Source organism: Gobio gobio (assembly GCF_949357685.1).
Source record: "Gobio gobio genome assembly, chromosome: 8".
In the NCBI taxonomy this organism is placed as follows: Eukaryota; Metazoa; Chordata; class Actinopteri; order Cypriniformes; family Gobionidae; genus Gobio; species Gobio gobio.
This window is the reverse complement of record NC_137114.1, coordinates 15,974,936-15,998,691: the sequence shown is the minus strand read 5'-3', so window position 1 is coordinate 15,998,691 and position 23,756 is coordinate 15,974,936. Positions and strand designations below refer to the sequence as shown.

Sequence of the window (23,756 nt, the reverse complement as noted above, 5' to 3'; positions counted from 1 at the left end):
AGATTATTTTCACCATACTAAGAGACACAATGTGTCACTGGTTTGATTTTCTGACACCTAGACAAAGAACATCTGACTGTACGTGAATCATTACATATTTCCGAAATCACTGGTCACAGATCAGGCATTAGAATTAACACAGTTACTTACATGTTGTCGCATTACTGTCGAGTCCATATCGTAAAAGTCTGTTTGCAAAGCCTGAACCGAAATTGCGTCTGATTTACCAAAGAATCCACAGTGAAATGTGCAGCGTTCAAATAAATGATGCTCAACATTCACACCATGGAAAATAAAAAATAACCACATTCCTAGAATTAGGATCCTTTGGAAGGTAATGTTATTTTTAATCCAGTGATCCTGTATCGCTCTTCTCTCCTCGTCATCTCACTAACACGCCAGTGGGCGGGGCCACAGTTGCAATGATGAAGTAGGCGCTGATTTTCTTCTGCAGAGGCGGTCGTTCACCTATCTGTTATAGATATTTGGCACATTCCACAACGAGTTGTTCGCTGGGCTTGGTTACAATAAAAGCTGTTTTTGGACTAACAAGGAAGTTTTCAGTTCTGAAACATACAGGATATTATTATAGTATGATGACCTCTTATATGCCAAAGGCTTGAGTAAAATTAGATTTCTCAGTTCATGACCTCTTTAATACAGTGCCATATGTACAAGAATAAAGTAAAATTGTAAGCCTATACTATTTACATACCAGTTAAAGTGGGTAATTTTTTTGTATATCAGTTTTATTTTTATAATCATGTCAATATAACATTAGGGTTAAATGAAAACTAGGACTGGGCAAATTAACGCGTTAATGCTGGCGATTAATTTTTTCAGCTTAACGCATTCAAAATATTTAACGCAAATAACGCAGCGTCCGTTTTTATATCCATTTTTGCTTAGCGTTACATGATCATCATCTCTTATTCATGTAAATGCTTCCAAGCGCGACAAGACACAAGAGAGCGCGCTGTATGCCAGTGTCCTGTCTGTGTCTGTGTGTGTGTGTGTGTGGATGCGTCTCATGTCAGCTAATCAAGGGACACTGACACACACACACACACACACTCGACGCATAGATAGACTCGCGTCAGTTTCCTGCTCACATCGAGTTCTCTTTTGCTCTTGAACAAACAATAACACAGAGGATTTTGAGTATTCTCATATTAGGAGTCTTAAATTAGTTAAATAACGTCTTAATGAACTTAAAGAGTTGTGAGGAAATGAGATGCGCGGGACAGCGCGTGAGATCCGCGGCTGTTCTTAAAGTGACAGGAGCACTGATGATGCCTGTCATTAATGTCCATCAAAGAACAACGGGAACAGAGAAAATAGGGCTCGGGCGCTGCATTGCATTCTGGGACGTGGCGGCCATGTTGATGGCCTCGCGAATGTAAACATAGAGCAAATCGAACGAGGAGAAGCAGAGTTGGGAGAAAGAAAAACTATGTTAAAATCCCGAAAAGGATGTGGAATTTACCGGGATACGTTAAATAGGGAAGCCAGGGACCGGTATATGGACAAAATTGGAACTATTAACGGTTTGGATTCTTATGAAATTTGCAGTTCACAAATGGATGGGTTCAGCAGCTGCAGATCATGAAGCCTATGTAACGTTAACCTTTTACCTTGAAGCATTCTGCATCGTTCTGTGTTCTCAGGTTGCACTACTTGCAAATAAACACTGAAAAATATCTGATTGTGTGACACTTCTTGCTTTTGCACATTATACGGTTATTGCGATTGTGTGACACTTCTTGCTTTTGCACATTATACGGTTATTGCGATTGTGTGACACTTCTTGCTTTTGCACATTATACGGTTATTGCGATTGTGTGACACTTCTTGCTTTTGCACATTATACGGTTATTGCGATTGTGTGACACTTCTTGCTTTTGCACATTATACTGATTTAAGTATATTTATTGTGAAGATTGTGGGTATGGATGCAACAGACACTTATGGCTGTATTTAATGCACATTTATTTCAGCACAACGCTAGGGCTCATGTTTGTCAGAGCACAACATACAGACACAATCTTATAGAGGAATGTCATGTCTTCGTCCTTGCTTGGCAACACCATGTGAATCGTTACTTTATCTGACAAAATAGTGTACTTGTTGCGGACGGTTCCAATCACGATCAGCCAACACCATATCCCCAGGTAACAGTTTGTCTTACAGCCGCGATCCAAGCGAGCCGACGACTCTGTTACCTCGGATACTTGGTCTCTGTGGTTGCGACTCCAAGCAGGAAAGCGGTGGAAAGTTAATCCATTTTCGACCTTTTTTCCCATGGCGATTATGTGATGCAGTGTTACACCCCATAATGCAGCAACGGGTTACCATGGTTTCCAATAATAACGCCAAATTAAGACACACGACTGAGAGGGAGCACGTCTATAAACAGTGCGCAGTAGTCCGAGTAGCAGCAAATGAGGCCATCAACATGGCCGCCACGCAAAGTAATGACGTCAGACGCCCGAGCCCTATTGTAGCTTTAATGATGATTCATCTATATTTCATTTATTATTTATGCAGTTAAGGAAGGTTTGATAACTATTACATTTCTGTATATATATAACAGGGAAGGCCATGGGTAAATATAACATTTATTATTTTGGGTTTATGTAAAGATTGTTTTAAGTTCACTTAAATTAAAAGTTGTTTTTTTAAAGACTTTGGGCCCTATCTTGCACCCAGCGCAATTGACTTTGTACACCGACGCATGTGTCATTCCTATTTTGCACCCGCGCAAAGCGCGCTTTTCCCTCCACAGAAGCACGTCGCTAAACTAGTGAATGCACTTGCGCTCCCTGGGCGGGTCAGCGCAAAAAAGGAGGCGTGTTCCGGCGCAAACAATCCCTGGTGCTATTTTGCTGTTCCATTAAACAATTGCGCCACTGACCAGAAAAAACCTAGTCTAAAGTCAGTGGCGCGTTGCGCGTTGTTCATTATGCTATTTTAAGGGCGCATGCTTGACCATAATGTATAGCGTGCACAACGCGCATACACTTTGCTCATGTAATCTACACAGATGCAACAGTTATTTTTGCAAATCATAAATTGTTACACTAAAAAAATATTAACACATGAGATGACGGAAATCATTGTGGTGTGCCACGAAGATGTGAAAAAATAGGCATAAATCTAGCTTACAAATGATTCAGGCTAATTGTAATAATTAAGGATAAGACCTGTTTGCCCAATAGTGGCAAGACATATATGTATATAAGGACATCTGACAAATTGGTTTGTCCGTCAAGAACCAGGAACAAAAATCGACTGAAAAACTGAAAAAACTGAAAGACTGAAAAAAAAAAAAAGACTGTGAAATCACCTTTACCATAATGTACAACATTACAACTTCACTTCTCTGTCTTTCACTGCTCTTACAAGAACATCAGTCTCCTCGGCTGTGAACCGCTCCTGGCGTGCGCCTGGTAAATACGCCATAATAATAGCAATCCATAATGGAACTTGCGCACCTGCTTTTAAAGGGAATGTTGGATGACGCTCGGATTGGTTTATTCACGTTACGCCCAAACCACACCTATGAATAATGAAGCTACTTCAGACCAACCCATTTTAGATTTGCGCCGGGCGCAAGAGCCATTTATCCCGCCGGGAAAATAGCAACAGCGCCGAGACCCGCCCACAAAGTTACTTGCGCTTCGCGTTTTGACACTTGCGTTTCAGATCGTTAAAATAGGGCCCTAATAAATGTTGAAATTGGGAGCTTTCAGTTATACTGTAATGTAACGTTATTAATGTTTCATAGAGACATTAGTATCAGTGATACTGGCCTTCATTCATAAAAAGATGACAATACAAGACATATTTAAAATATGCTGTCTTTAAATTGTTTATATATTAATTTGGAGAGTAACTGAAATTATTACAATATCAAAATATTAAAAACTTGCGATTAATCGCGATTAATTACAGAAAAAAATGCGATTAATTAGTTAATTTTTTTTCATTGATGCCCAGCACTAATGAAAACATATAAAAACACATTTGTGAGCATCAGCTGAGCTGAATGTGTCAATAAACACGACACGCACGTGATCATTGTCTTCAGTGAATCCAGCCAATCGTGAAAAAGCTTTGTCGTCATCAGAGCTTGTGCAGCCGATGTGGGACAACACTGATCAGTCTGCGCGACGCTTTAGCGGGAGAGAGAAGCAACACACACTGAGCGGGAAGGGCTTGAATGAAGTGTGTTTGGCTTTAGATAAAAATATATATAGCTCCGAAAGCGCTTGTAGTGTGTACAGCTCCATTGTTTTGACATGCTGCTCACTTTAAACTGTATAGAAAGTGAGCAGCTCGCGGTCCGGTTGAAACCACGTTATTCGCGAATGCCTGCTCTAAAATGTCAAACATTAAAAAAAAAAAAATTACGAAAAAAGCATTTGAAGGAGGAAAAAAACAACATCTAAATCTAAACAACTAGTGATTAATAATGAATCAGAATGAATAATCACAATATCAAGGGAAATTATTAACAGTTATGATGCCATAATCATCCAGCGTCTGAATGTCACTTTGCTTGAGTCATTATGTGTAGGGAGCGATTAGTGGGAATCATTAAATCAGCACACACACAGGGACAAAAGCTGCTAGTCCAATACCTTTTATCGTGTTTATCGTTCTGTGATAAGTGCTCTCTGCCTCTCGTTTCATTTTTTCCCCCTCTCTCCACTCAAAGGCTGAGTGTAATTAGTTCTCATGCACAGGTAGCAGGGAGTTGGGTCTATGAAACGCTGGTTGCAGGGCTGTAATTTCTCGCTTCTCTCCGATTGAAATTCCACCTCTCGGCACTCCGCATCCCTTGTAACCGTATAAATATTATGTCTCCCTAGGAACACAATAGCTGTGTTTATTTTTTTTATTTTGGGCATGTTTTTTGCCAGGTTGGATTTGAGAGGGTTTCATATTCTCAGGAGTGGATTACAATATGCCTGAAGGGCCTGTAGAATAGATTAAAGAGCACAGACACTCTTACACACAAAGATATTGAGTCTGTTTGTCAAACAGACCGCAAGCTTCTCTTTAAATAGACAGTCAAAGGTCCAGTAGTTTCTGATATACAGTGTTATAAAATCTGATACCACAGCGAAATCAGAAAAAGAAAAAAAAACTGATGTAAAAGGAAGAAATATTTCACATTCTGCACTTTTTCTAGGTCACTACTGTAAGTAAATGTGTAACATCCCTTTTGAAAATGAAATACACTGTAAAAGAGTACTTATTACAGAAATAATATACTTTAAAAGAATATATACTTGAGTGTGAACTTTAGACAATGCATGTTATTTACAATTAAATGAAAATGCATTATAAGTTACATTTATATGCAAGTCCCACTCAAGTGGGTCAAAAAGCACTCTCAAGTTCATGTTTATATGCAATTTCATAATTACTTCTATTGTCTTTGAAATATGGTTGTACTGACAAGAATTTATGGTAAACTAAAATATACGTTAATGTCATTTCTGTGTATCTCATGTATGTATTTAAATATACTTTTGTAACATTTGTAATGATGATGTTGCAATTTAGTACAATTAAAATAAATAAACATTAAATACAATATCAAATAACTGTTAAACCGTTAAAATTATAATCCTTTACATGTGTTTTAGTACGTTGGTCAACACATCAAAACGAGTACTTCTTTAAAGCATGACAAAATATGACTTTTAAAATGTACTTTAAGTGTACTCGGAAATGTTTTCAATATATTGATGTGGTTGCTAAGAAGCTCGGGGTGTTTTTTTTTAAGCCATTCGAGCACAAGACGACGCAAAATAACTTATTTCGGAATTTGCACAGATGCACGCCAACACCAAATTCTGCTCTCTTCCGTCTCTATTTGTGCTTAAACGGACACATACACACAAAATAATGTTAAAATACCAGCCTCAGCATTTGTCCTCGTAAACACAGTCACATAGGGTTTGTGTATAACAGATGCGTATCATTGTATTGGATCCGTGCATTAGCTCTTAAAGTGACAGCAGCCTAATATTCCCGCTGCTGTCTGAGTCGTTTATGTTAATCAAACAAGAAAATACAAAGATACAATTCCTTTTGTAGTTTTAACAAATATGTATTATATTTAATTCATACAGTGAAGACAGTGTTATTTTACATTTGATTATTCAATTTCTGTACTTGAAAAACATAAAGCACTGTTTGTTTTTTCATTTTGTACCTTTGCTCTATTGTATTTATCTAATGCTTGTTTATTATTTCTATGCAGATTCACTCCCCTACAAAATCACCTCAATCATTTTAAACTGAACATTTTTTTCTATAAAAAAGCTATTCAAATCTTCTGGATAAACTGTTTTGATATCGCAATATACAGCTCTGGGAAAAATTAAGAGACCACATTGATTTCTCAATGTTAAGTGGTCTCTTAATGTTTTCCAGAGCTGTATATCGTAGAAAAAAAAATATCGCAATGTCAGTTTTTTCTAATATCGTGCAGCCTTAGTTGCTAGAGAGTTTTCGTTGGTTGCTAAAGGGGTTTTGAGTGTGTTTGTAATGTGTTGCTAGGGTGATCTAGCCTCCCCACAACCCTACATTGGACAAGCAATTTGGAAAATAGATTGAGGCTTTTGTTACTAGAGCGTTGATATGTGCTTTCTCTTTTTAAGTCAATTCTTTTTTAAATGTAGTTTTTTGTTAAGAAAAAGTAGGCCTACCACATAAAAAACACATTTTGCTTTCCATAAAAATGAATGCTGTAATATAATTGTTTTAAAAGAGATAACACACTATGTATTCCCAACACTGAGCCTCAGTGTAATGCAGTGCAGTCAATCACGCTTTCATGTACACTTTGATTTCTACACGTGCAGGCAGACACAGAGACAAATACATGTAGACCCGGGCCTGTAGGATGTGCCACAGGTCTGACAGCTGCTTCCAGGACGATGACTGTCACATCCTCTCCTTCTCATCGCCCTGAGCTCTCTATCAATTACACTCCTTTTGCTAGCAACACGTGTTGCTGAGACCACACACACTCACACATGTCTGGTTTTACTATCTTTGTGGGGACTCTCCATAGACATTTTTTATACTGGACAATAGGGGTGGAAATCACAGGGTATGATACGAGACATGGCTCACAATACTGATAATATCACAATTCTGTGATAATCAATATATTGCTAGGCAATGTCCGTGGTATTACCCATGTGCTTTACTTTTTTGAGGTATTACTTGCATACTCTTTGTCGATTTTGTTTGTCCTATCAATGGTATAAAAGCCGAAGTGGGTCCAGACCATAGACTGTAAAACTGGGCGGGGGCATGTGATTGGCACAAATATCGATTTCGTATATATCATGTATATATCCTACTGTACACGTATAAGGAAAAATAAGTTTGTCTTTTTAGCACTATTTTAAACTTTTCTTGGGTTAAATTATATTTGCTTGCGTTCATTAATATTCACTTGTGTGTGCTTATATCATTAGAAATATTAGGATGTAAGTTATTAACTTTTTAAAATTTTACATTTGAAGAAATCTAGTGTTTGATCAAAATGCAAAACCTAAAAATAAGTAAGAAGTTATGATCTGCAATACTTCTTTGAGCAACCAGACTAGATACATGTATATTGATTAAAGAGCCATACAAGCACCTAGTGGGTAAACCATGGCTTTACAATCGAAAATTATTATTTTTCCAGCCACAAAATGACTCTAATTTACCTCTTTGCATTGGAATTCTCTCTTTTAACCTAGATTTCTGCACTAATTGTAATATAAATAATAAAAAATATTTTAAGTGGTCATTAATGGACAATAATTATTGCACAAATAGTAGGCCTATTTAGTACCAAAAGATATCCTCAAAATATTCAATAAATATTATTAAACTAAAATATAGAATATTTATTTAATTGAAAAATAGTTAAGTTGTGGTCACATTTGACAACCATTGAGTGTGACCAATTAGTAGCCTAAGCAATGAGGGCTAAATACAAGAAAAACATTAACATTAATGTTTACAATGTTGCATCTCCATCACTCTCCATAATAAAATGATCCTGTAAATATTGTTGACGTAATAAAAAATTGCTGAAAATACCTGTATAGTAAAACTGTTGTGTATCCGCTTAAGCCATCTTTCATATCAAGAGCAGGTTTACACACCCTCCAGGAACTTGCGTTCTGCCAGTGAACGACGCCTTGTGGTGCCATACCAGAGAGGCATGAAATCGCTGTCACAGACCTTTTCCTGGACCGTTCCCACCTGGTGGAATGACCTGCCTATCTCAATTCGAGCAGCGGAGTCTGTAGCCATTTTCAAAAAACGTCTAAAGACACATCTTTTCCAGCAACACCTGACCGATCGAGAATAGCACTTATCATTCTATTCATTGTCTGTCTGTCTAATTTATTTATAAAAAATAAAACAATAAAAAAAATCTGTTCTGTGCTAGATTAACTGAGACTTGTTACCGCACTTGCATATTGTTGATATTGTTGCCCTTGGACTGCTCTAGCTGCTTCTATTGACCTCATTTGTAAGTCGCTTTGGATAAAAGCGTCTGCTAAATGACTAAATGTAAATGTTCAAGAGAAACTGCGGGAGGTTGCTGCTTGGTACAGACTTTGGACTTAAACGTGGCAGGGTCATGTATTATTTTACTCACACTACTGTCCGCCATCCAGTTAAAAACCTCTTTTTCTTAGGCTAGTTAACTGATATTCACATTTTCACAATTGAGCACCACCTTGAGGAGCCATGAAGTAGCAACGTTGGGAGCAGGTACATCTATTTAGAGCGCATTATCGATATTTGGCACCAGTGTATCGATTCTCATATCGCACGGAGAAGGACAATGATATATTGCCCTAACGATATTTTGTCCCATCTCCCTTACACTAACCTTACCCCTAAACCTACCCATCACAGAAAACGTTCTGCATTTTTAAAATAAAAAAATTAAATAAAATAAAAACTTCTGAATGATTTATAAACTTATTTCGTCATGGGGACCTCAATTTAGGTACATTCAGGTTGAAGTCCCCACCAGGATAGAAAGATACACACACACACACACACACACACACACACACACACACACACACACACACACACACACACACACACACACACACACACACACACACACACACACACACACACACACACACACACACACACACACACACACACACACACACACACACACACACACACACACACACACACACACACACACACACACACACACACACACACACACTCATTCATTCTCCACTATTAACGGTATAGTGACATCCGCACACAGAGGCAGATAATAACAGATGTGCCTTACGCCAGTAGTTCTTAAATTATGGGTCATGACCCAAAAATGTGTCAAGTCTGACCCGGCCATGGACAGAAGGGTAAAACAATGCTGAATGTAATGCTCAATGCAGCTAACATAGTTAGAGCAAGAAACCAAAATAGGAATTTTTTCCTATTCAGTCTCATTATGTCATTTTCATAATGTGACACATTGGTTGGCCTATCCAATTCATGGTAATATTCACATTTTTTATTAAATTTATGTTAAAATAATGTTGGTAATGTTTGGGTCAACACTTGAAGCTCAGCTTAAATCTCAATCCTGAAGCAAGCCATAACCACTGCGTTATACCGAGAGGACAGTGGCAAGAGGGCAAAACCTCTGAAAAGCTGTCATAAAACGTTTTAATTAATGGCCACGCTGGATTACAAACACTTTATCTGCAGACATGCACATGGTGCACGTTGTGTGGCAGGTTTTTAAGATTCCAGTTTGTAAGCATACACTGTATGCTGTGATAACGGTAGAAAGCCTACATCTTTACAGTGACATAATCTGGTTGCTATTACTCAAGAGGATTCTGGGTAATATGTTTTATTTTAACACTGTGAATTTGTGTTTTTAAAGCTGCAATGTGTATTTTTTTGGTGCCAATAGTGGCATGAAATGGAATTGTAAACATAACTCGATTTTTTTATACTTTCTGAAGAAATTCACAGTCGGTCTTATATAAATTGCTGCAGTAATGATGTATTTTTGTAGGTCAACCCAGAAGTTCGCATCACTCTGGTTTCCTCAACGGAAACCCAATAGGATTTTTCCATTGGCTTTTGGGTAATTGCAGAGAATAAGCTCAGTGACTAACAAAAGTTTATGATTCTTACATATTCTTTTCATAACTGAACACAACTTTTATACATTTTGAAGCCTAAATGCAAAGCCACAAGTAAAACGATAAAAGCTATAAACAAAACGGACTGTAGTCGCATGACTTAAACATCACCACCTAGACTCTATGGGTATGTTTATATGCACTGATTTTAATCGGTTTGGATGAATCCAATCTGATTGCCGATTCCTAAAGCACTGTTTATATGTACCCTAAACTTTGCAATCCAGTTTAAATATCCGTTTACATTTGCATTACATATATTCTCCAAACAAAACTTCAGCACCCACGAGATCTTATTCCTAAATGACAACGATTCGCCTGTGTCTTTTGGGCGGTCCTTGGCCAATGAAAGCTGTGAAAAAGTCCAGACCTTCTGCTCTCAGTCTGTCGAAGTGTTTGAGTGAATCATTGAATCATTCATTCAAACCATTTAAAAAAAAAAAAAAATCATTCAAATGAATTATACATTTTTAAATATACTGCAGCAATCAACATTTTGTCAGAAACTGTAGTAAATTACAGTTGTCCAATTGTTTAGTTGTCCATTCAGAATCATGGGATGGTCGTCATGTCTATTGTTAATTATAGTCTTAAAGGTGCAGTGTGTAGTATTTATGAGGATCTATTGACAGAAATGCAATATAATATACATAACTATGTTTTCAGTGATGTATAAAGACCTTACTTAATGAACTGGTATGTTTTTATTACCTTAGAATGAGTCATTTCTATCTCCGTAAACCGCGGGTCCTCTTACAGTCGCCATTTTTTTGCGCCGTCATGTTTCTACAGAAGCCCTAAACGGACAAACTTCTCTACAGAGCGCTAGCTACTCTCTGCTGTCTCCGACGACGACATCTTTGTCCTGTGTCAGCCCCCTAGCTTCTCTATGTACTTTGAACGGAAGGGGTGAGCGGTGTGTTATTGCAATTCACAACCTCACCACTAGATGCAGCTAAAATTCACACACTGACTGCACCTTTAATAATTGTTTACTCTTTTTTTAAACTCTTGAAATGCTGCGTTCACACCAAACGCGAATAGAGCGTCTGGCGCAAGTGATTTCCATGTTAAGTCAATGGAAAGGCGCATTGACGCGCGTCTGGAGGTCCTCTGGCACGATGGACGCGATTCCGCCTCATCCGCGTGGTACGCGCGTTATGCGCGAGTGGTGCTTTTGTGCATTCACACGTTTGAAGCGAATTCGCGTCTGACGCCCGAGTTGAAAAATCTGAACTTTGGCGTCAATTTGCGCCGGGTTAACCAATCAGGAGCCTGCTTGCTGCTGTCACGTGGTAAAGTGATGTGATGAGAAACCCTGCATAAATTAAAAATACTACTATTTTGTCACAAAATGTAGTTTTAAGACTTTTTCAGATGTGGATGTTCAGCTCAAATCTGTGGTTTATTTATATAGAGAGCTCCTCTCTGAACATGTGATCTGGTGTTTGTGGAGTTTGTGAGATCCAGGCAATCACCGGACACTCAGCGCTCATTAACCCCGGCGAGAGCAGCCTTTCCTCGGCCAGTCCTTCTGACGTTTGCCGCTGGCTCTGATGTCCTGTAGTGGTTCGTCTTGTGTGGATCTAACGGGTGATCTTTGGTGTCATGAATCTATAATTTGTTGTCTGCCAAATCGTTTTGACTGAGGGCAAAGAGAAGTTCCATAACTTTATTTTTAAGGATATTTAAAAAAACATGCTGTGAAGATAATGTAGGAGTTGCCTGGACCACATTTGTGTGGCTATTAATGCTAAATATATATTTTTTTAATGAAAATGAAAAGAGGCAGAGTGGTGTTTTATGACATATTTCTCCTGGAGAGCCTTGAACGCGCGTCTATTTTGCTTCAAACGCTCAATTTATATGCTCGTCCAATTCACTGTGTACACGCGAATGGATTCAAAATGTTCAAGCGTCCAACTAGACATGATTTTGACGCTCTATTCGCGTTTGGTGTGAACGCAGCATAAGGATCTGCTGCTAACATCTTGGTGCCAGATACCACAGCACATCTTCAGGGGTCTAGTGGAGTCCATGCCTCGACGTGTCAGGGCTGTTTTGGCAGCAAACTCTCATGCAGAAATGAGAAAGATTTCTAACATCAAAAAGCTTTAATACGTCCGCCTTAAACCAACAGCTCATTTTCTAGATGCTTACTATAAAGTGGTTTATAGTCACTAATTTCTATTGTTCTTAAGCTATAAGATCTTTGTCTACGTGAGCGCGACCCAGAGCACACTGCCTAGAGAGCGTCAGTGGAGCAGTGTTACTTTACAGTATTAATCTGCCGTTGTGTTCGTTTTCAGCAAGAGCAATGTCACACGTGTGATACCTCTGAGCCTTTGCACGGTTTGTGCTGAGAGCCGTTTCTTCTCCTCCCTCCAGGAGTCACTTTCAAAGTGATCCAGAGCTTCTGAGCTCATTAAAGCTTAATCAGAAAATCTATTTTCAGGTCACTTGTAGCTCTGTCAGGAGGATTTCCAATGAATAGAGGGCACTGTTTCTCCGCAGCCCCGCCGCCAAAATGAACACGTAGTATTATCAGACGGTTTCAAATGTGGTTGGCATTCAGACAAGAAACGTCAGGTTCCTCTTAACCTTAATGTGCTACATCTGGTTAGTGGCAGTTATCTGTGTCGCCATGTGAATATTTTATGGAAATGTCTTGTTTAATCTGGTGAGGGACTGTAAACGGTAGTGACACACATGGATCTTCTCTCAATATGGGACACAGTTCTTCACTGGCCAATGTTGACTTGTGTTTTGGGGATCGAGATACACTTCTCTATCTGAAAAAGATATATTCTACGATTGTATTTTATTTATAATTGTGCAACACTCTTCCTTTGTGAAATGTCAGCTTAGGAAATAATCTACTGTTTACACCAAGTAGGGACGTGAAGAAAGATTCTGGCATGTTGCAATGCTGTTTCATCCACTAATATAAATAATGTCGAGGGAGGTGGCGAAGAGTTTGTAAAAGCATAGAAAGATTCACTGATGTAGCATAAAATCCTGGCTGATCATAAAGTGCTGTTCTGTGTTGTATCAAGTTAGCAAGCGTCACTACTTATGGTTAAGTATTACATTTGCATGTAATCTATCTGGCTCTGTGTGTGAATGATGAATGATATATCAGACTTTGCAGAGAAGTGTGCTATTTCTTTGCTTGTCGGATAATAAAACAAGTGAATCTGTAGTGGTCAACCAGTTTTGGATTTTTAGGGGCCAATAACCTAATCTTGCAAAAAAATTTAAATACGTACCTCTATCTACGTTTTTGCAAAGTTCTGAAAATGTAACTATGCACGCCAGTTTCTAGCTGAAATGAACACTAGTGGCAGTAAAACACAACTTTTATTCCTTTTCAGCCAAATTATGATTACAGGGGCAGATTATCAATCAATCAAGACTTATTTTCATGCGGTTCCTTGCACACACTATGTTATGCACTTTTAAAGTTGATGTATGTAAGATTTTTATGTTTTATGTGTATGAAATTGCCATTCATGCGGGTTTATCTCCCCCAAAACTATCAATATTTAGCCTCCCATATTCAAAACATGGAGAGCGGTCTGCTCAGATACTTCAGTCTGTTTCCAGCCAAAAAAAAAGTCAAATATTGGAAAGTTTATCAGCCTGGCCAAAATATTGTTCTATTAACAAATCTCATAGACTTACATTGAAGGAGGGAGAATCTTAAACTAGCCTACAGGCCTGTTCACACCGGGACGATTTTCGCGCGCGTTTATCGCCGACGTTTAACGCCTCGTGACTAAACAATGGGCGCCAATGTGAGTGTGCACACCGGCGCGCAAAACGGCAGGCGTAAAAGCGTAATAAAAAAAAAAAACGCCTCGGGTTCGTTTTTTTATTTTGGAGCGCCGCGTTAAAAACTGCCCGACCAATGAGATCGGCGCTTTTGTTCACGTGCCTGGAGCTGCTGAAGTGACAGTAAAACACGACTTGGTGGCGCTCAAGCACAGAACGGTCTTGTCTAATATATCTGTGGCTTTGGCAAGCACGTAAATACTGCCTCTCTTCTTCTTCTGTGTGACAAGCGTGTGTCAGAAGCGTGAAGTGCCGCAGCGCCACCTTGTGTACCGGGAGTGCATCTACTGAATGTGCACGTTCACTCGGCGCATCGCCAGTGAAAATCGCTTGGGTGTAAACACTCAAGACGCGCCGAAAAACGCCACGAAAAACGCTGGCGATAAGCGCGCGCGTTATTCGTCCCGGTGTGTACAGGCCTTAAGATGGTTTGTTGGTTTTAGTTGGTCTTTTAACCTGGGGTGTGTTTCTCAAAAGCCAGCTATAGTTGCAAGGTCCGTTGTTACATAGCGATTCTGCATTTCCTGAAACGAGCAGCGAACATTTGCAAACAGCATTGCAAATATGTGTGGTTGGAACTACAGTGTTTAGGAGTATAGTTACTTGTTAATTATATGTGGACTTATATAAATCATGGCCTTGTAGAACAATAGAGTGCATTAGTGCCTGCCCCCTTTTTTAACTATTAAGTATTTTTGCCATTTATGTTTCCCATACGGATTTTTAAAAGTCTTCATTAAAGCGTTATAAGCCATGAACCAAGTCAATCAGCTACGAGGTGAATCGTAACATTACAAACTTTGATTTGAAGCAAAAAAGACAAAGGAACAAGGCTTTAGTGAGGGGAAGCCTTTTGAACAGCATAATTGAAATTAAAAATGGTGGAGAAATATAGAACTACTCATTTAAAAATGTTAAACAATATATTTACACATTTACATATACACCGGTCAGGCATAACATTATGACCTAATTATGACCTAATATTGTGTGGGTCCTCCTTTTGTTGCCAAAACAGCCCTGACCCGTCGAGGCATGGACTCCACTAGACCCCTGAAGGTGTGCTGTGGTATCTGGCACCAAGATGTTAGCAGTAGATTCTTTAAGTTGTGAGGTGGGGCCTCCATGGATCGGACTTGTTTGTTCAGCACATCCCACAGATGCTCGGTTGGATTGAGATCTGGGGAATTTAGAGGCCAAGTCAACACCTCAAACTCGTTGTTGTGCTCCTCAAACCATTCCTGAAGCATTTTTGCTTTGTGGCGGCGCATTATCTGCTGAAAGAGCCACAGCCACCAGGGAATACAGTTTCCATGAAAGAGTTTTCATGGTCTGCGACAATGCTTAGGTAGGTGGTACGTGTCAAAGTAACATCCACATGGATGGCAGGACCCAAGGTTTCACAGCAGAACATTGCCCAAAGCATCACTGCCTCCGCCGGCTTGACTTCTTCCCATAGTGCACCTGGTGCCATGTGTTCCCCAGGTAAACGATGCACAAGCACCCGGCCATCCACATGATGTAAAAGAAAACGTGATCCATCAGACCAGGCCACCTTCTTCCATTGCTCCGTGGTCCAGTTCTGATGCTCGTGTGCCACTGTTGGTGCTTTCGGCAGTGCACAGCGGTCAGCATGGGCAGCCTGACTGGTCTGCAGCTATGCAGTCCCATACGCAACAAACTGAGATGCACTGTGTATTCTGACACCTTTCTATCAGAACCAGCATTAACTTCTTGAGCAATTTGAGCTCCAGTATCTCGTCTGTTTGATCGGACCACACGGGCCAGCCTTCGCTCCCCACGTGCATCAATGAGCCTTGGCCGCCCATGACCCTGTCGCCGGTTCACCACTGTTCCTTCCTTGGAGCACTTTTGATAGAGACTGACCACTGCAGACCGGGAACACCCCACAAGAGCTGCAGTTTTGGAGATGCTCTGACCCAGTCGTCTAGTCATCACAATTTGGCCCTTGTCAGACTCGCTCAAATCTTACGCTTGCCCATTTTTCCTGCTTCTAACACATCAACTTTGAGGACAAAATTTTAATTTGCTGCCTAATATATCCCACCCACTAACAGCTGCTGTAATGAAGAGATAATCAGTGTTGTTCACTTCACCTGTCATAATGTTATGCCTGATCGGTGTATATTTAGCATGGCAACATTCAGTGTTGTTTTTGAAGATGTGAGTAAATGCATAAGAGAACCCTGGAGTATGAGATAGGAGGGAACCCACAATGAATCTAACATCAAATAAAGCAAAACGACAAGGAACAAAAATAGTGAAGTAGTCTTGTCTAGAGACCATGTTTGTTACAGCAGCATTTCATAGAAATGACATTGTCTGAAAGCTGCTGTCTAAATGAACCCTATGTGTACTGGAGTAAACTGTATGCCAATTACATGCATGTAAACATGATTTAAAAAATAATGGCTTTTTGTTGTTTTGTGCAAATGAACTATAATAATCTGAATCAATGAAGTTGCAGAAGGTATTACTCCATCACCTGTGCATGACATTGACAAACCTATATTTGAATTAACGTGGTTCAAACAATGTTACTACAGGTTCAGAAAACAGTCAACATAAGCCTATCTTTTTTTTTTACAACGATACATTGCATTATGTAAGTTAAGCAGCGAGTTTTGTTGTTGTATGAGAAATGAACCCTTAGGGCAGACTTTTGAACAGCACATTCAATTCAATTGTGCTTTATTGGCATGACAATTGTTGCAATGTATTGCCAAAGCATTTCTAATTCTTACAGAGAATCAACATATGTACATACATTAGATCAATATAATAAATATATATAGATTTTTTTTAATAATTTTTTTTTTAAAGTAAAGTAATAACAATCAATAAACATTTAGAATTCTAGGAAAAGTTTAGAATTCGGTGTGTGTTTGTGCGAGTGTCTAAGTGTGTGTGTGTGTGTGTTAGCACATCACTGATTGGTCGATTCCTCCCTCTTTTTGTGGCAGGCATTAGTGTATCTTGCTGCTAGTGGGATACATTCTCTTTTTTCACCTAATAAATATTGAAGTTTTGTTTTATAGTTTAATTTTACGAAGTCGGGGCAAAGTTTTTCGAATTCTGGATAAAAAGTGTTTCTAATTTGTTGATAGTTTGGGCAGCTGGTGAGGAAGTGTGTCTCTGTCTCCACTTCTCCAGTTGTGCAGTACGGGCAGATGTGGCTCTCTCTGGGCAGCCAGTTCTGTCTGTATCTGCCCGTCTCTACGGTCAGTGTGTGATTGCTCAGTCTGTACCTCGTCATTCTTCTTCTGAACTCACAGTTTTTCACTGCGCTCCGGTATTCTGCTGTTGTGTAGCTTCTGTTTAGGGCCAAATAACATTCCAGTTTACTTTGTTTTTATGTTGTTTCATTCCAATAGGTCAGGTAATTTTCTCTTTGTGCTTTAATAATTTGGTTGGGCCGGATTGTGTGTGTGAGTGTGTCAGTGTCCTGAGGCTGGCTGGTGTTAGTGTGTGTTTGCAGCCTCAGGATCAGCTGAATCAGGGGACTCTTATCAGAGTTCACTTCATGGTTTTCAAGGGCTTTAAAAGGATAAGATACTAACATACTAACAGGTTAAAAACCTCATAGGAACCACATAGCAACACCCAAGCATTGACATACACACTCACACACCCTGATGTCCAGCCAAATTCAAATTGTGCTTCATCCCAATGAACTTGTTTGAACGAACACAAATGCATGTCATTTGCTATACGTAACCTGGATGAGTCAGACAGTGGAAAAGTAATTTGATACTGATATGCCAGCATGCCATTTATAGCTAATTTAAATATCATACAGGCTATTGAGAGACAGAGATGGGGGTGGGGTGTGGAGAATTGTGATCACTCCCAGTCCTGAAGGCATAAAACATCCCAGCCTAGTAATATTTCCAGTAAATGGAAATGCCTCCAATTTGCCGCTACAGCGAAAACTGCACCACAGTCACCCATCCCTGCACTGATAATGATGTTGGGTTGAACACACATCTCTCTCTTTCTCTCTCTCTCTCTCTCTCTCTCTCTCTGTAGGCAATAATGTCAGATGGTGTTTAAATAACTTTGCATATCCATGTGCTGGCAATATTGCAGCTGGCTGGAAATAATGCTGGTTAGGGTGGTTTCGGTCAGCAGCTACTTCATGATTATTCTGTCTGTTAAATTATATTCATCATTCTCCATCGTAAAAATGAAAATGTGCAGATGTAGGAGCAATTTCTACCTGATCTGAAATTACTTTGTTGGTGTAACATATTGTGGTCTGGTAGATATATGTGACTAACCCTGACTACGCCAGCAATACCGCCAGTTAATTTAGTTAAAAAGTACAATTTTACCTGGCAATAAATTTGTCTCTAGTAATGTATCCCTTCACAGCCCCTTTAAAGTAAAAGTTATTCTATATACAAGTATTAGACCACATTTGTCTTTATATGGCTACTTAAACAGCACTTATGATTCATTGTTCAAGCCTTATTTACATAAATTAAGACTTGAGGAACAAAGGGAACCATTTCACACAAGGAAAATGCTGCTATCTTTACAGCGAGCTAACAGTGGGAAATGTAATTCATGCAAATGAGGGACACAGATAAAGCCTTCTTTTGTCTAACGTCATCTATCTAATGGCTAAATTTATCCACGCAGCTAATACTAGGTTTTGAGACGATCGTTTTTGGAATATACTTTTCGTTAGGGAGCACAGACCTGCTGCTAGTAAAACGTGTGGATTAGCGGAGATACTCACATCTTATCCAGGGATATTCATGATATGATTAAGATCGGGTCTCATTAACTGCAGTAGTGTGCGTACACACATATTTATGTGAACCCTGTTTTCACACAGAAATTGATTTATCAATACGTTTGCAAATAAATCAAGTGTATAATTAGGTTAAGGTTTAGAACCGACCCACATACAAATGCAAAAATCACTTGTGATGGCATTAGAGACATGGAATGTGTTAAGAAACGTGTATCTATATGTAGTCTTATTTCAGAGTCATGAAAAAAATACAGCTATATTATAGCATTATAGCTGTGACAGGCACTGCATAAAAATATAGCTGATCACATGTAGTCTAGGCTTCTATAAAAAGGTGTTTTTTGTGTTTCAGCTGGTTTTTAGAGTGGCTTAACAGAAATATCTTGCTATGCATGCTCTGAGGGCAAGAGCACATCTTTAGAGGGAAATACATTTGCAGAGAGTGATGAATCGCTGTACAGAAGATGGTTTGTGCATGCATTATGCTAATTATTAACTGTGGGTATGAGCTCCCTAATTTAACATGAATTTAGATTCATTCACGTTCGAACAAGGGTAAGAATAAATGTATGCACATACACCCCTGTAAAAAAATGGCTTTAAATCTTTCTTTGTGCACATAAGTACACAACACTCATGGATTTATTAGTAATTGAGACTATATCTAGCACATACATTCTTAGTAAGAAGGAGCCTAACCTATAGCTGTAGACATTCCCCTATTAGGACCCAGTGGGAAATCATAAACTTTCTATATTAAATCTAATACGTCTCTTTTGAAATGCAAAATGGGCAACTGGAAAAGGCTGTAAATTACAAAACTCTATCCATTTTCATAGAGATAATTCGCCCAGAGAACATATTTTTCATACACTAATATTTAGAACTCCTGTCATAGTTGTAATTGGTTTGAACCATCAAAGAGTATTTTAATAAGAGTTCATTAATTAGATAGAGATGGTCTTGTTACATTATGTGCCCTTGTCTCCGGGTTGAGCAGAAAATGAGTTCATTTTGGCTGTAGAAATCTAGAGTTAGGATTTTGAAGATTTCTTTTGATGAAATTTGTAGAGCAATATTTTTTTTGCACCTGATTTGTGAACATATTGAGTTCAATATAACGTCTTATTGACTTTCCATTCTTTCTCCATTCTTTTTTTTTTCAGCAAGGACTAAGGAGAAAGATTGAAGCGCAGTCTCCTGGATATACACCCAAGCAGAATGGCCTCTCCTGTGGAGCGTCAGGATCCGACTTCAAGCGTCTTCGCATGGAACCCAGCTCTTTTCGACCTGGTTCCTGTGCTTTGGCTTCAGGGCAGACTCAAAGATTGATTGGGGATGCCACCCAGGGTAACATCCTTCGAAGAAAGGACACCTTCATGATGCCTCATGGAGTCAGCAGTGATTTATTCAACATTACTCTAAGGGATATGAAGAAGGAACCGATTGAAGTTCAGACCTGTGGCCAGTCGTCCACAGATCATACCACATTGACATTTGATTTCAAAGATGAAGTAAGTGGACATATTGACCCAGAGCTCCAGGACTTGTTCGATGAGCTCACCAAGACCGTGCCATCACTCAACGATCTAGAGCTGGAGAAGATGCTAAAGCAAGATGATGACTTTGGTCTGGATCTGGGCCGACCCAGTTCAGCTGGTGCGGCTCCTCCATGTATTCACCTGGATAAGCCAATCAAGACGGAGTACTCACCCGATTTTTGCCAGACATCTGGAGGCTCTCCACAACTAAGACCAGCCTCTGCTGGACCTTCCTTCTCCATGGCCAATGCAACTTTATCCACCTCAACCATCACTTCAGGGCACCATGGACAGGTACCTACTGGCGCTCCCTCTCGAGGTCTTCCAGCATGGCCTGAGATGTCACATGCTGAGCAGTTGAAGCAAATGGCTGCTAACCAACAGCAGCCCAACCCTATGCTTCACAACCACCAGCAGAGTCAAGCAGGAGGGGTTAGGAACTGGTCTTCCGCATTAGGTGTTCACCAAACTCCTGGCTCTTTCAGTCAAGAGACTCTTCCCGGTAATGCTTCCCTTTCTCAGCAGAGACATAACACTCAAAGTGGCGGTCAGGCCAAAGGCATGTCCAACTGCTTTCTCAAGCCCAATGGATTCAACCCTTCCCATCACATCGACACAAAGGTTCTCAGTAGTAAGCCCCTGCTGCATTTCAGCCCTAAAGCAGCACCTTCCACGACTGGCCAACAAATGCCCATCATGGCTGTTCCACCTAACAAAACAACCATACAACAGCAGCCGTCTACAACAGGCCAGGGCATGCACTTTCAGAACTGCCAGCTGCCCATGCAGCCATCTCCCTGCTTACAAACTAAGCCTTTAATTCAAAGGCCTCCACTCAGTCAGCATGGTGCAGGTATCGGTTTCAAAATGGCACAGCAGAGACAGGTAAGAGACTGTGTTTGTGGTCCTTTTAACGATTCTTGCTTGTTTGACTGAATGATATGTTCCCACTGATACCTTGTGTAAAAGCCAGAACACCCTGGTGTAACGATTCTCTCATTTTCTCGACGCACTGCACTCTTTATTGCCTTTCACTGGATCACGCTCACTCTCCGTTCCATCTGGCACTTTTTCTGAGCACCTTATGTTTGCTCTCTCATCAGGTGGCTATTGACTATAACGTGAGCTGAAGACCGCTCTCTCACATTAGCGTTATAGTCCTGAGTTAAATGCGCAGAAACCATTGCTAAAGCTGCCAACTCATTGCAAGACCACTACCACTGAAATAAGTTGATTCATTGCTTGAAAATCTCCCTGCATTAAACAATCTTAAGTACTTTTTCTGTTTATTACTTGTAACACATTAGAAGTATCTACATAATATAAAACAATACAGAATCGATCATTAATCGAAATCGAATCTCATGAGATCGAAAACCATCTAAAAGATGTTTTATTAGCAAAGTTCGGGAGGAACATGCTTAAATGATCTATCCAATCAGCCCTAGAGGAGGCCTACATAGCCAACCCACCTATGTTCCTCGACAGTTTTCTGGATCCCTCCGTCAGCCTGTCCCTTCACTCTCAGCTGGTTTCTATCCCAGCCAGGGATATGGAGGGAGTACTCTGGGTGCCAAAATTCCAAGCTTGGATCCCTCCCATTGGACAGCACGCCAAATACTCTTTTAATCTATCCGATTATTTGTAAGTGTGAACTCATAAACCAGAGATTTACACCCCTGCTAAGCATATATATACACATTTTTGAGTAAAATGTTTTCATGAATATTTAAATACATTTGCATAACATTTTATTCTGAAACCACACATCACATACTCCAAGTGGTCAAATTTCCAATATATGGGTGAGGGTGGCATTGCTCGAGGATCTTGTTGCGCATGCTCTTCAGAGATTGTCATATTGTTGAGAAGTTCCACACAATATTTAAGGTATGTTAACATGACAACGATTTACTAAAAACAGATGACAACGTTGTCAATATTATCCCTGTTCACACGGATCTGTGAAAATGATGAAAAGGGCTGTATTATGCATGCCAGGCCAGTAGTTGGCGATGTCACTTTGTCAAGAAACATCCCGCAAACACATAAAACGTTTACGTGAACATGTAATACACATGAGCAAGACGTCACCATTTTTGTTGTTTGCATCGAGATAGTAAAGGATCATTCCGTGTCAAATCAACCAAATTTCTGTACAAATTTCCTTTTTCTGTACAAAGACAAGCATAAATAGTGATGAAAGCCAAAAATGGGCTTCATCATTGACATCCCTATATTTATTAGATTGAACCATATAGGGCCTTAAAAATGAAGATTGATTCCAAAAGAAAAGTTTCATCTAAAATGACATTAAGACATCTTTAACTCTTCTTGAATTAAAGACCTGTAAACTTCGGAAAAATGTTTATGTAGGAAAACAAGATACATTTCTAGTTTCAGTATTATTTGTTCTTCAGATATTCTTCTTTAAACAATAACTATCCGCTGTTTAAATAGTTGCCTACATTTGGTTTTTGACGTGTGAACGGGGATAATATTGATAACGTTGTCATCAGTTTTTAGTACATCGTTGTCATGTTAACATACCCTAAATATTGTGTGGAACTTCTCAACAATATGACAATCTCTGAAGATATGCTTTTGTCTGAGAGCATGCGCAACAAGATCGTCGAGCAATGCCACCCTCACCCATATATTGGAAAGTTGACCACTGGGAGTATGTGATGTGTGGTTTCAGAATAAAATGTAGAATAAAATGTTATGCAAATTTATTTAAATATTTATTAAAACATTTTACTCAAAACTTTATATGTATGCTTAGCAGGGGTGTAAATCTCTGGTTCATCTCTGGTTTTTGACCATTACATTTTTTGACCATTGAAATAAAAAAATGTGGACATGGAGTCACATTGGGGTCCCATTATCTATGGGACTGACCTATATAGGGCCTTAAAGGGGTGGTAAAACACATTCTTTTGAAGGTTTGATTGTGTTTGTGGGGTGCACTGTAACATGTGTTCATGCTTCGTTTTAAAAAAAATTGCCTTATTTTTCATATATTTGACCTTTATTCTACACTGCTCTGTCCCTCCTTGTAAAACGGTCTGATGCTTTCCGGGTTGTATGAAGCCAGTCCCTCAAAAATACGCAGTGGGCTCAGATTGGTTAGCTGGCCCAGTGTGTTGTGATTCGCTAACCGCAGTGCACGTCGGAAACGTCACGCCCCTTACCGCCCGAATCAGACCCAGAACATTTGAGTGAAGATGATCGAGCAGAACCTGTTCAGTCCTCAAGAGTAAAGACTGCGGATCTATAATGATCGCTACTGAATGGCACTTTAACTTTTGTATTTTTGGAACGATTATAGCCAAATATCTGTCGCAAGAACTAACCCAAAACAAACACTAAGCA

At 39.5% G+C, this 23,756-nt stretch overlaps 1 protein-coding gene across 2 annotated transcripts in view; it reads left to right on the top strand.

The window, feature by feature from the left end:
• The window catches only part of maml2 (mastermind like transcriptional coactivator 2), a 111,413-nt gene that overhangs the window by 62,672 nt on the left and 24,985 nt on the right, over nucleotides 1-23,756 (top strand). For both annotated transcript variants that reach the window (XM_079823615.1, XM_079823614.1), the window contains exon 3: nucleotides 20,007-21,266. In XM_079823615.1, the coding sequence (XP_079679741.1) occupies nucleotides 20,007-21,266 (1,260 nt within the window). The remainder of the gene's footprint in view (nucleotides 1-20,006; nucleotides 21,267-23,756) is intronic.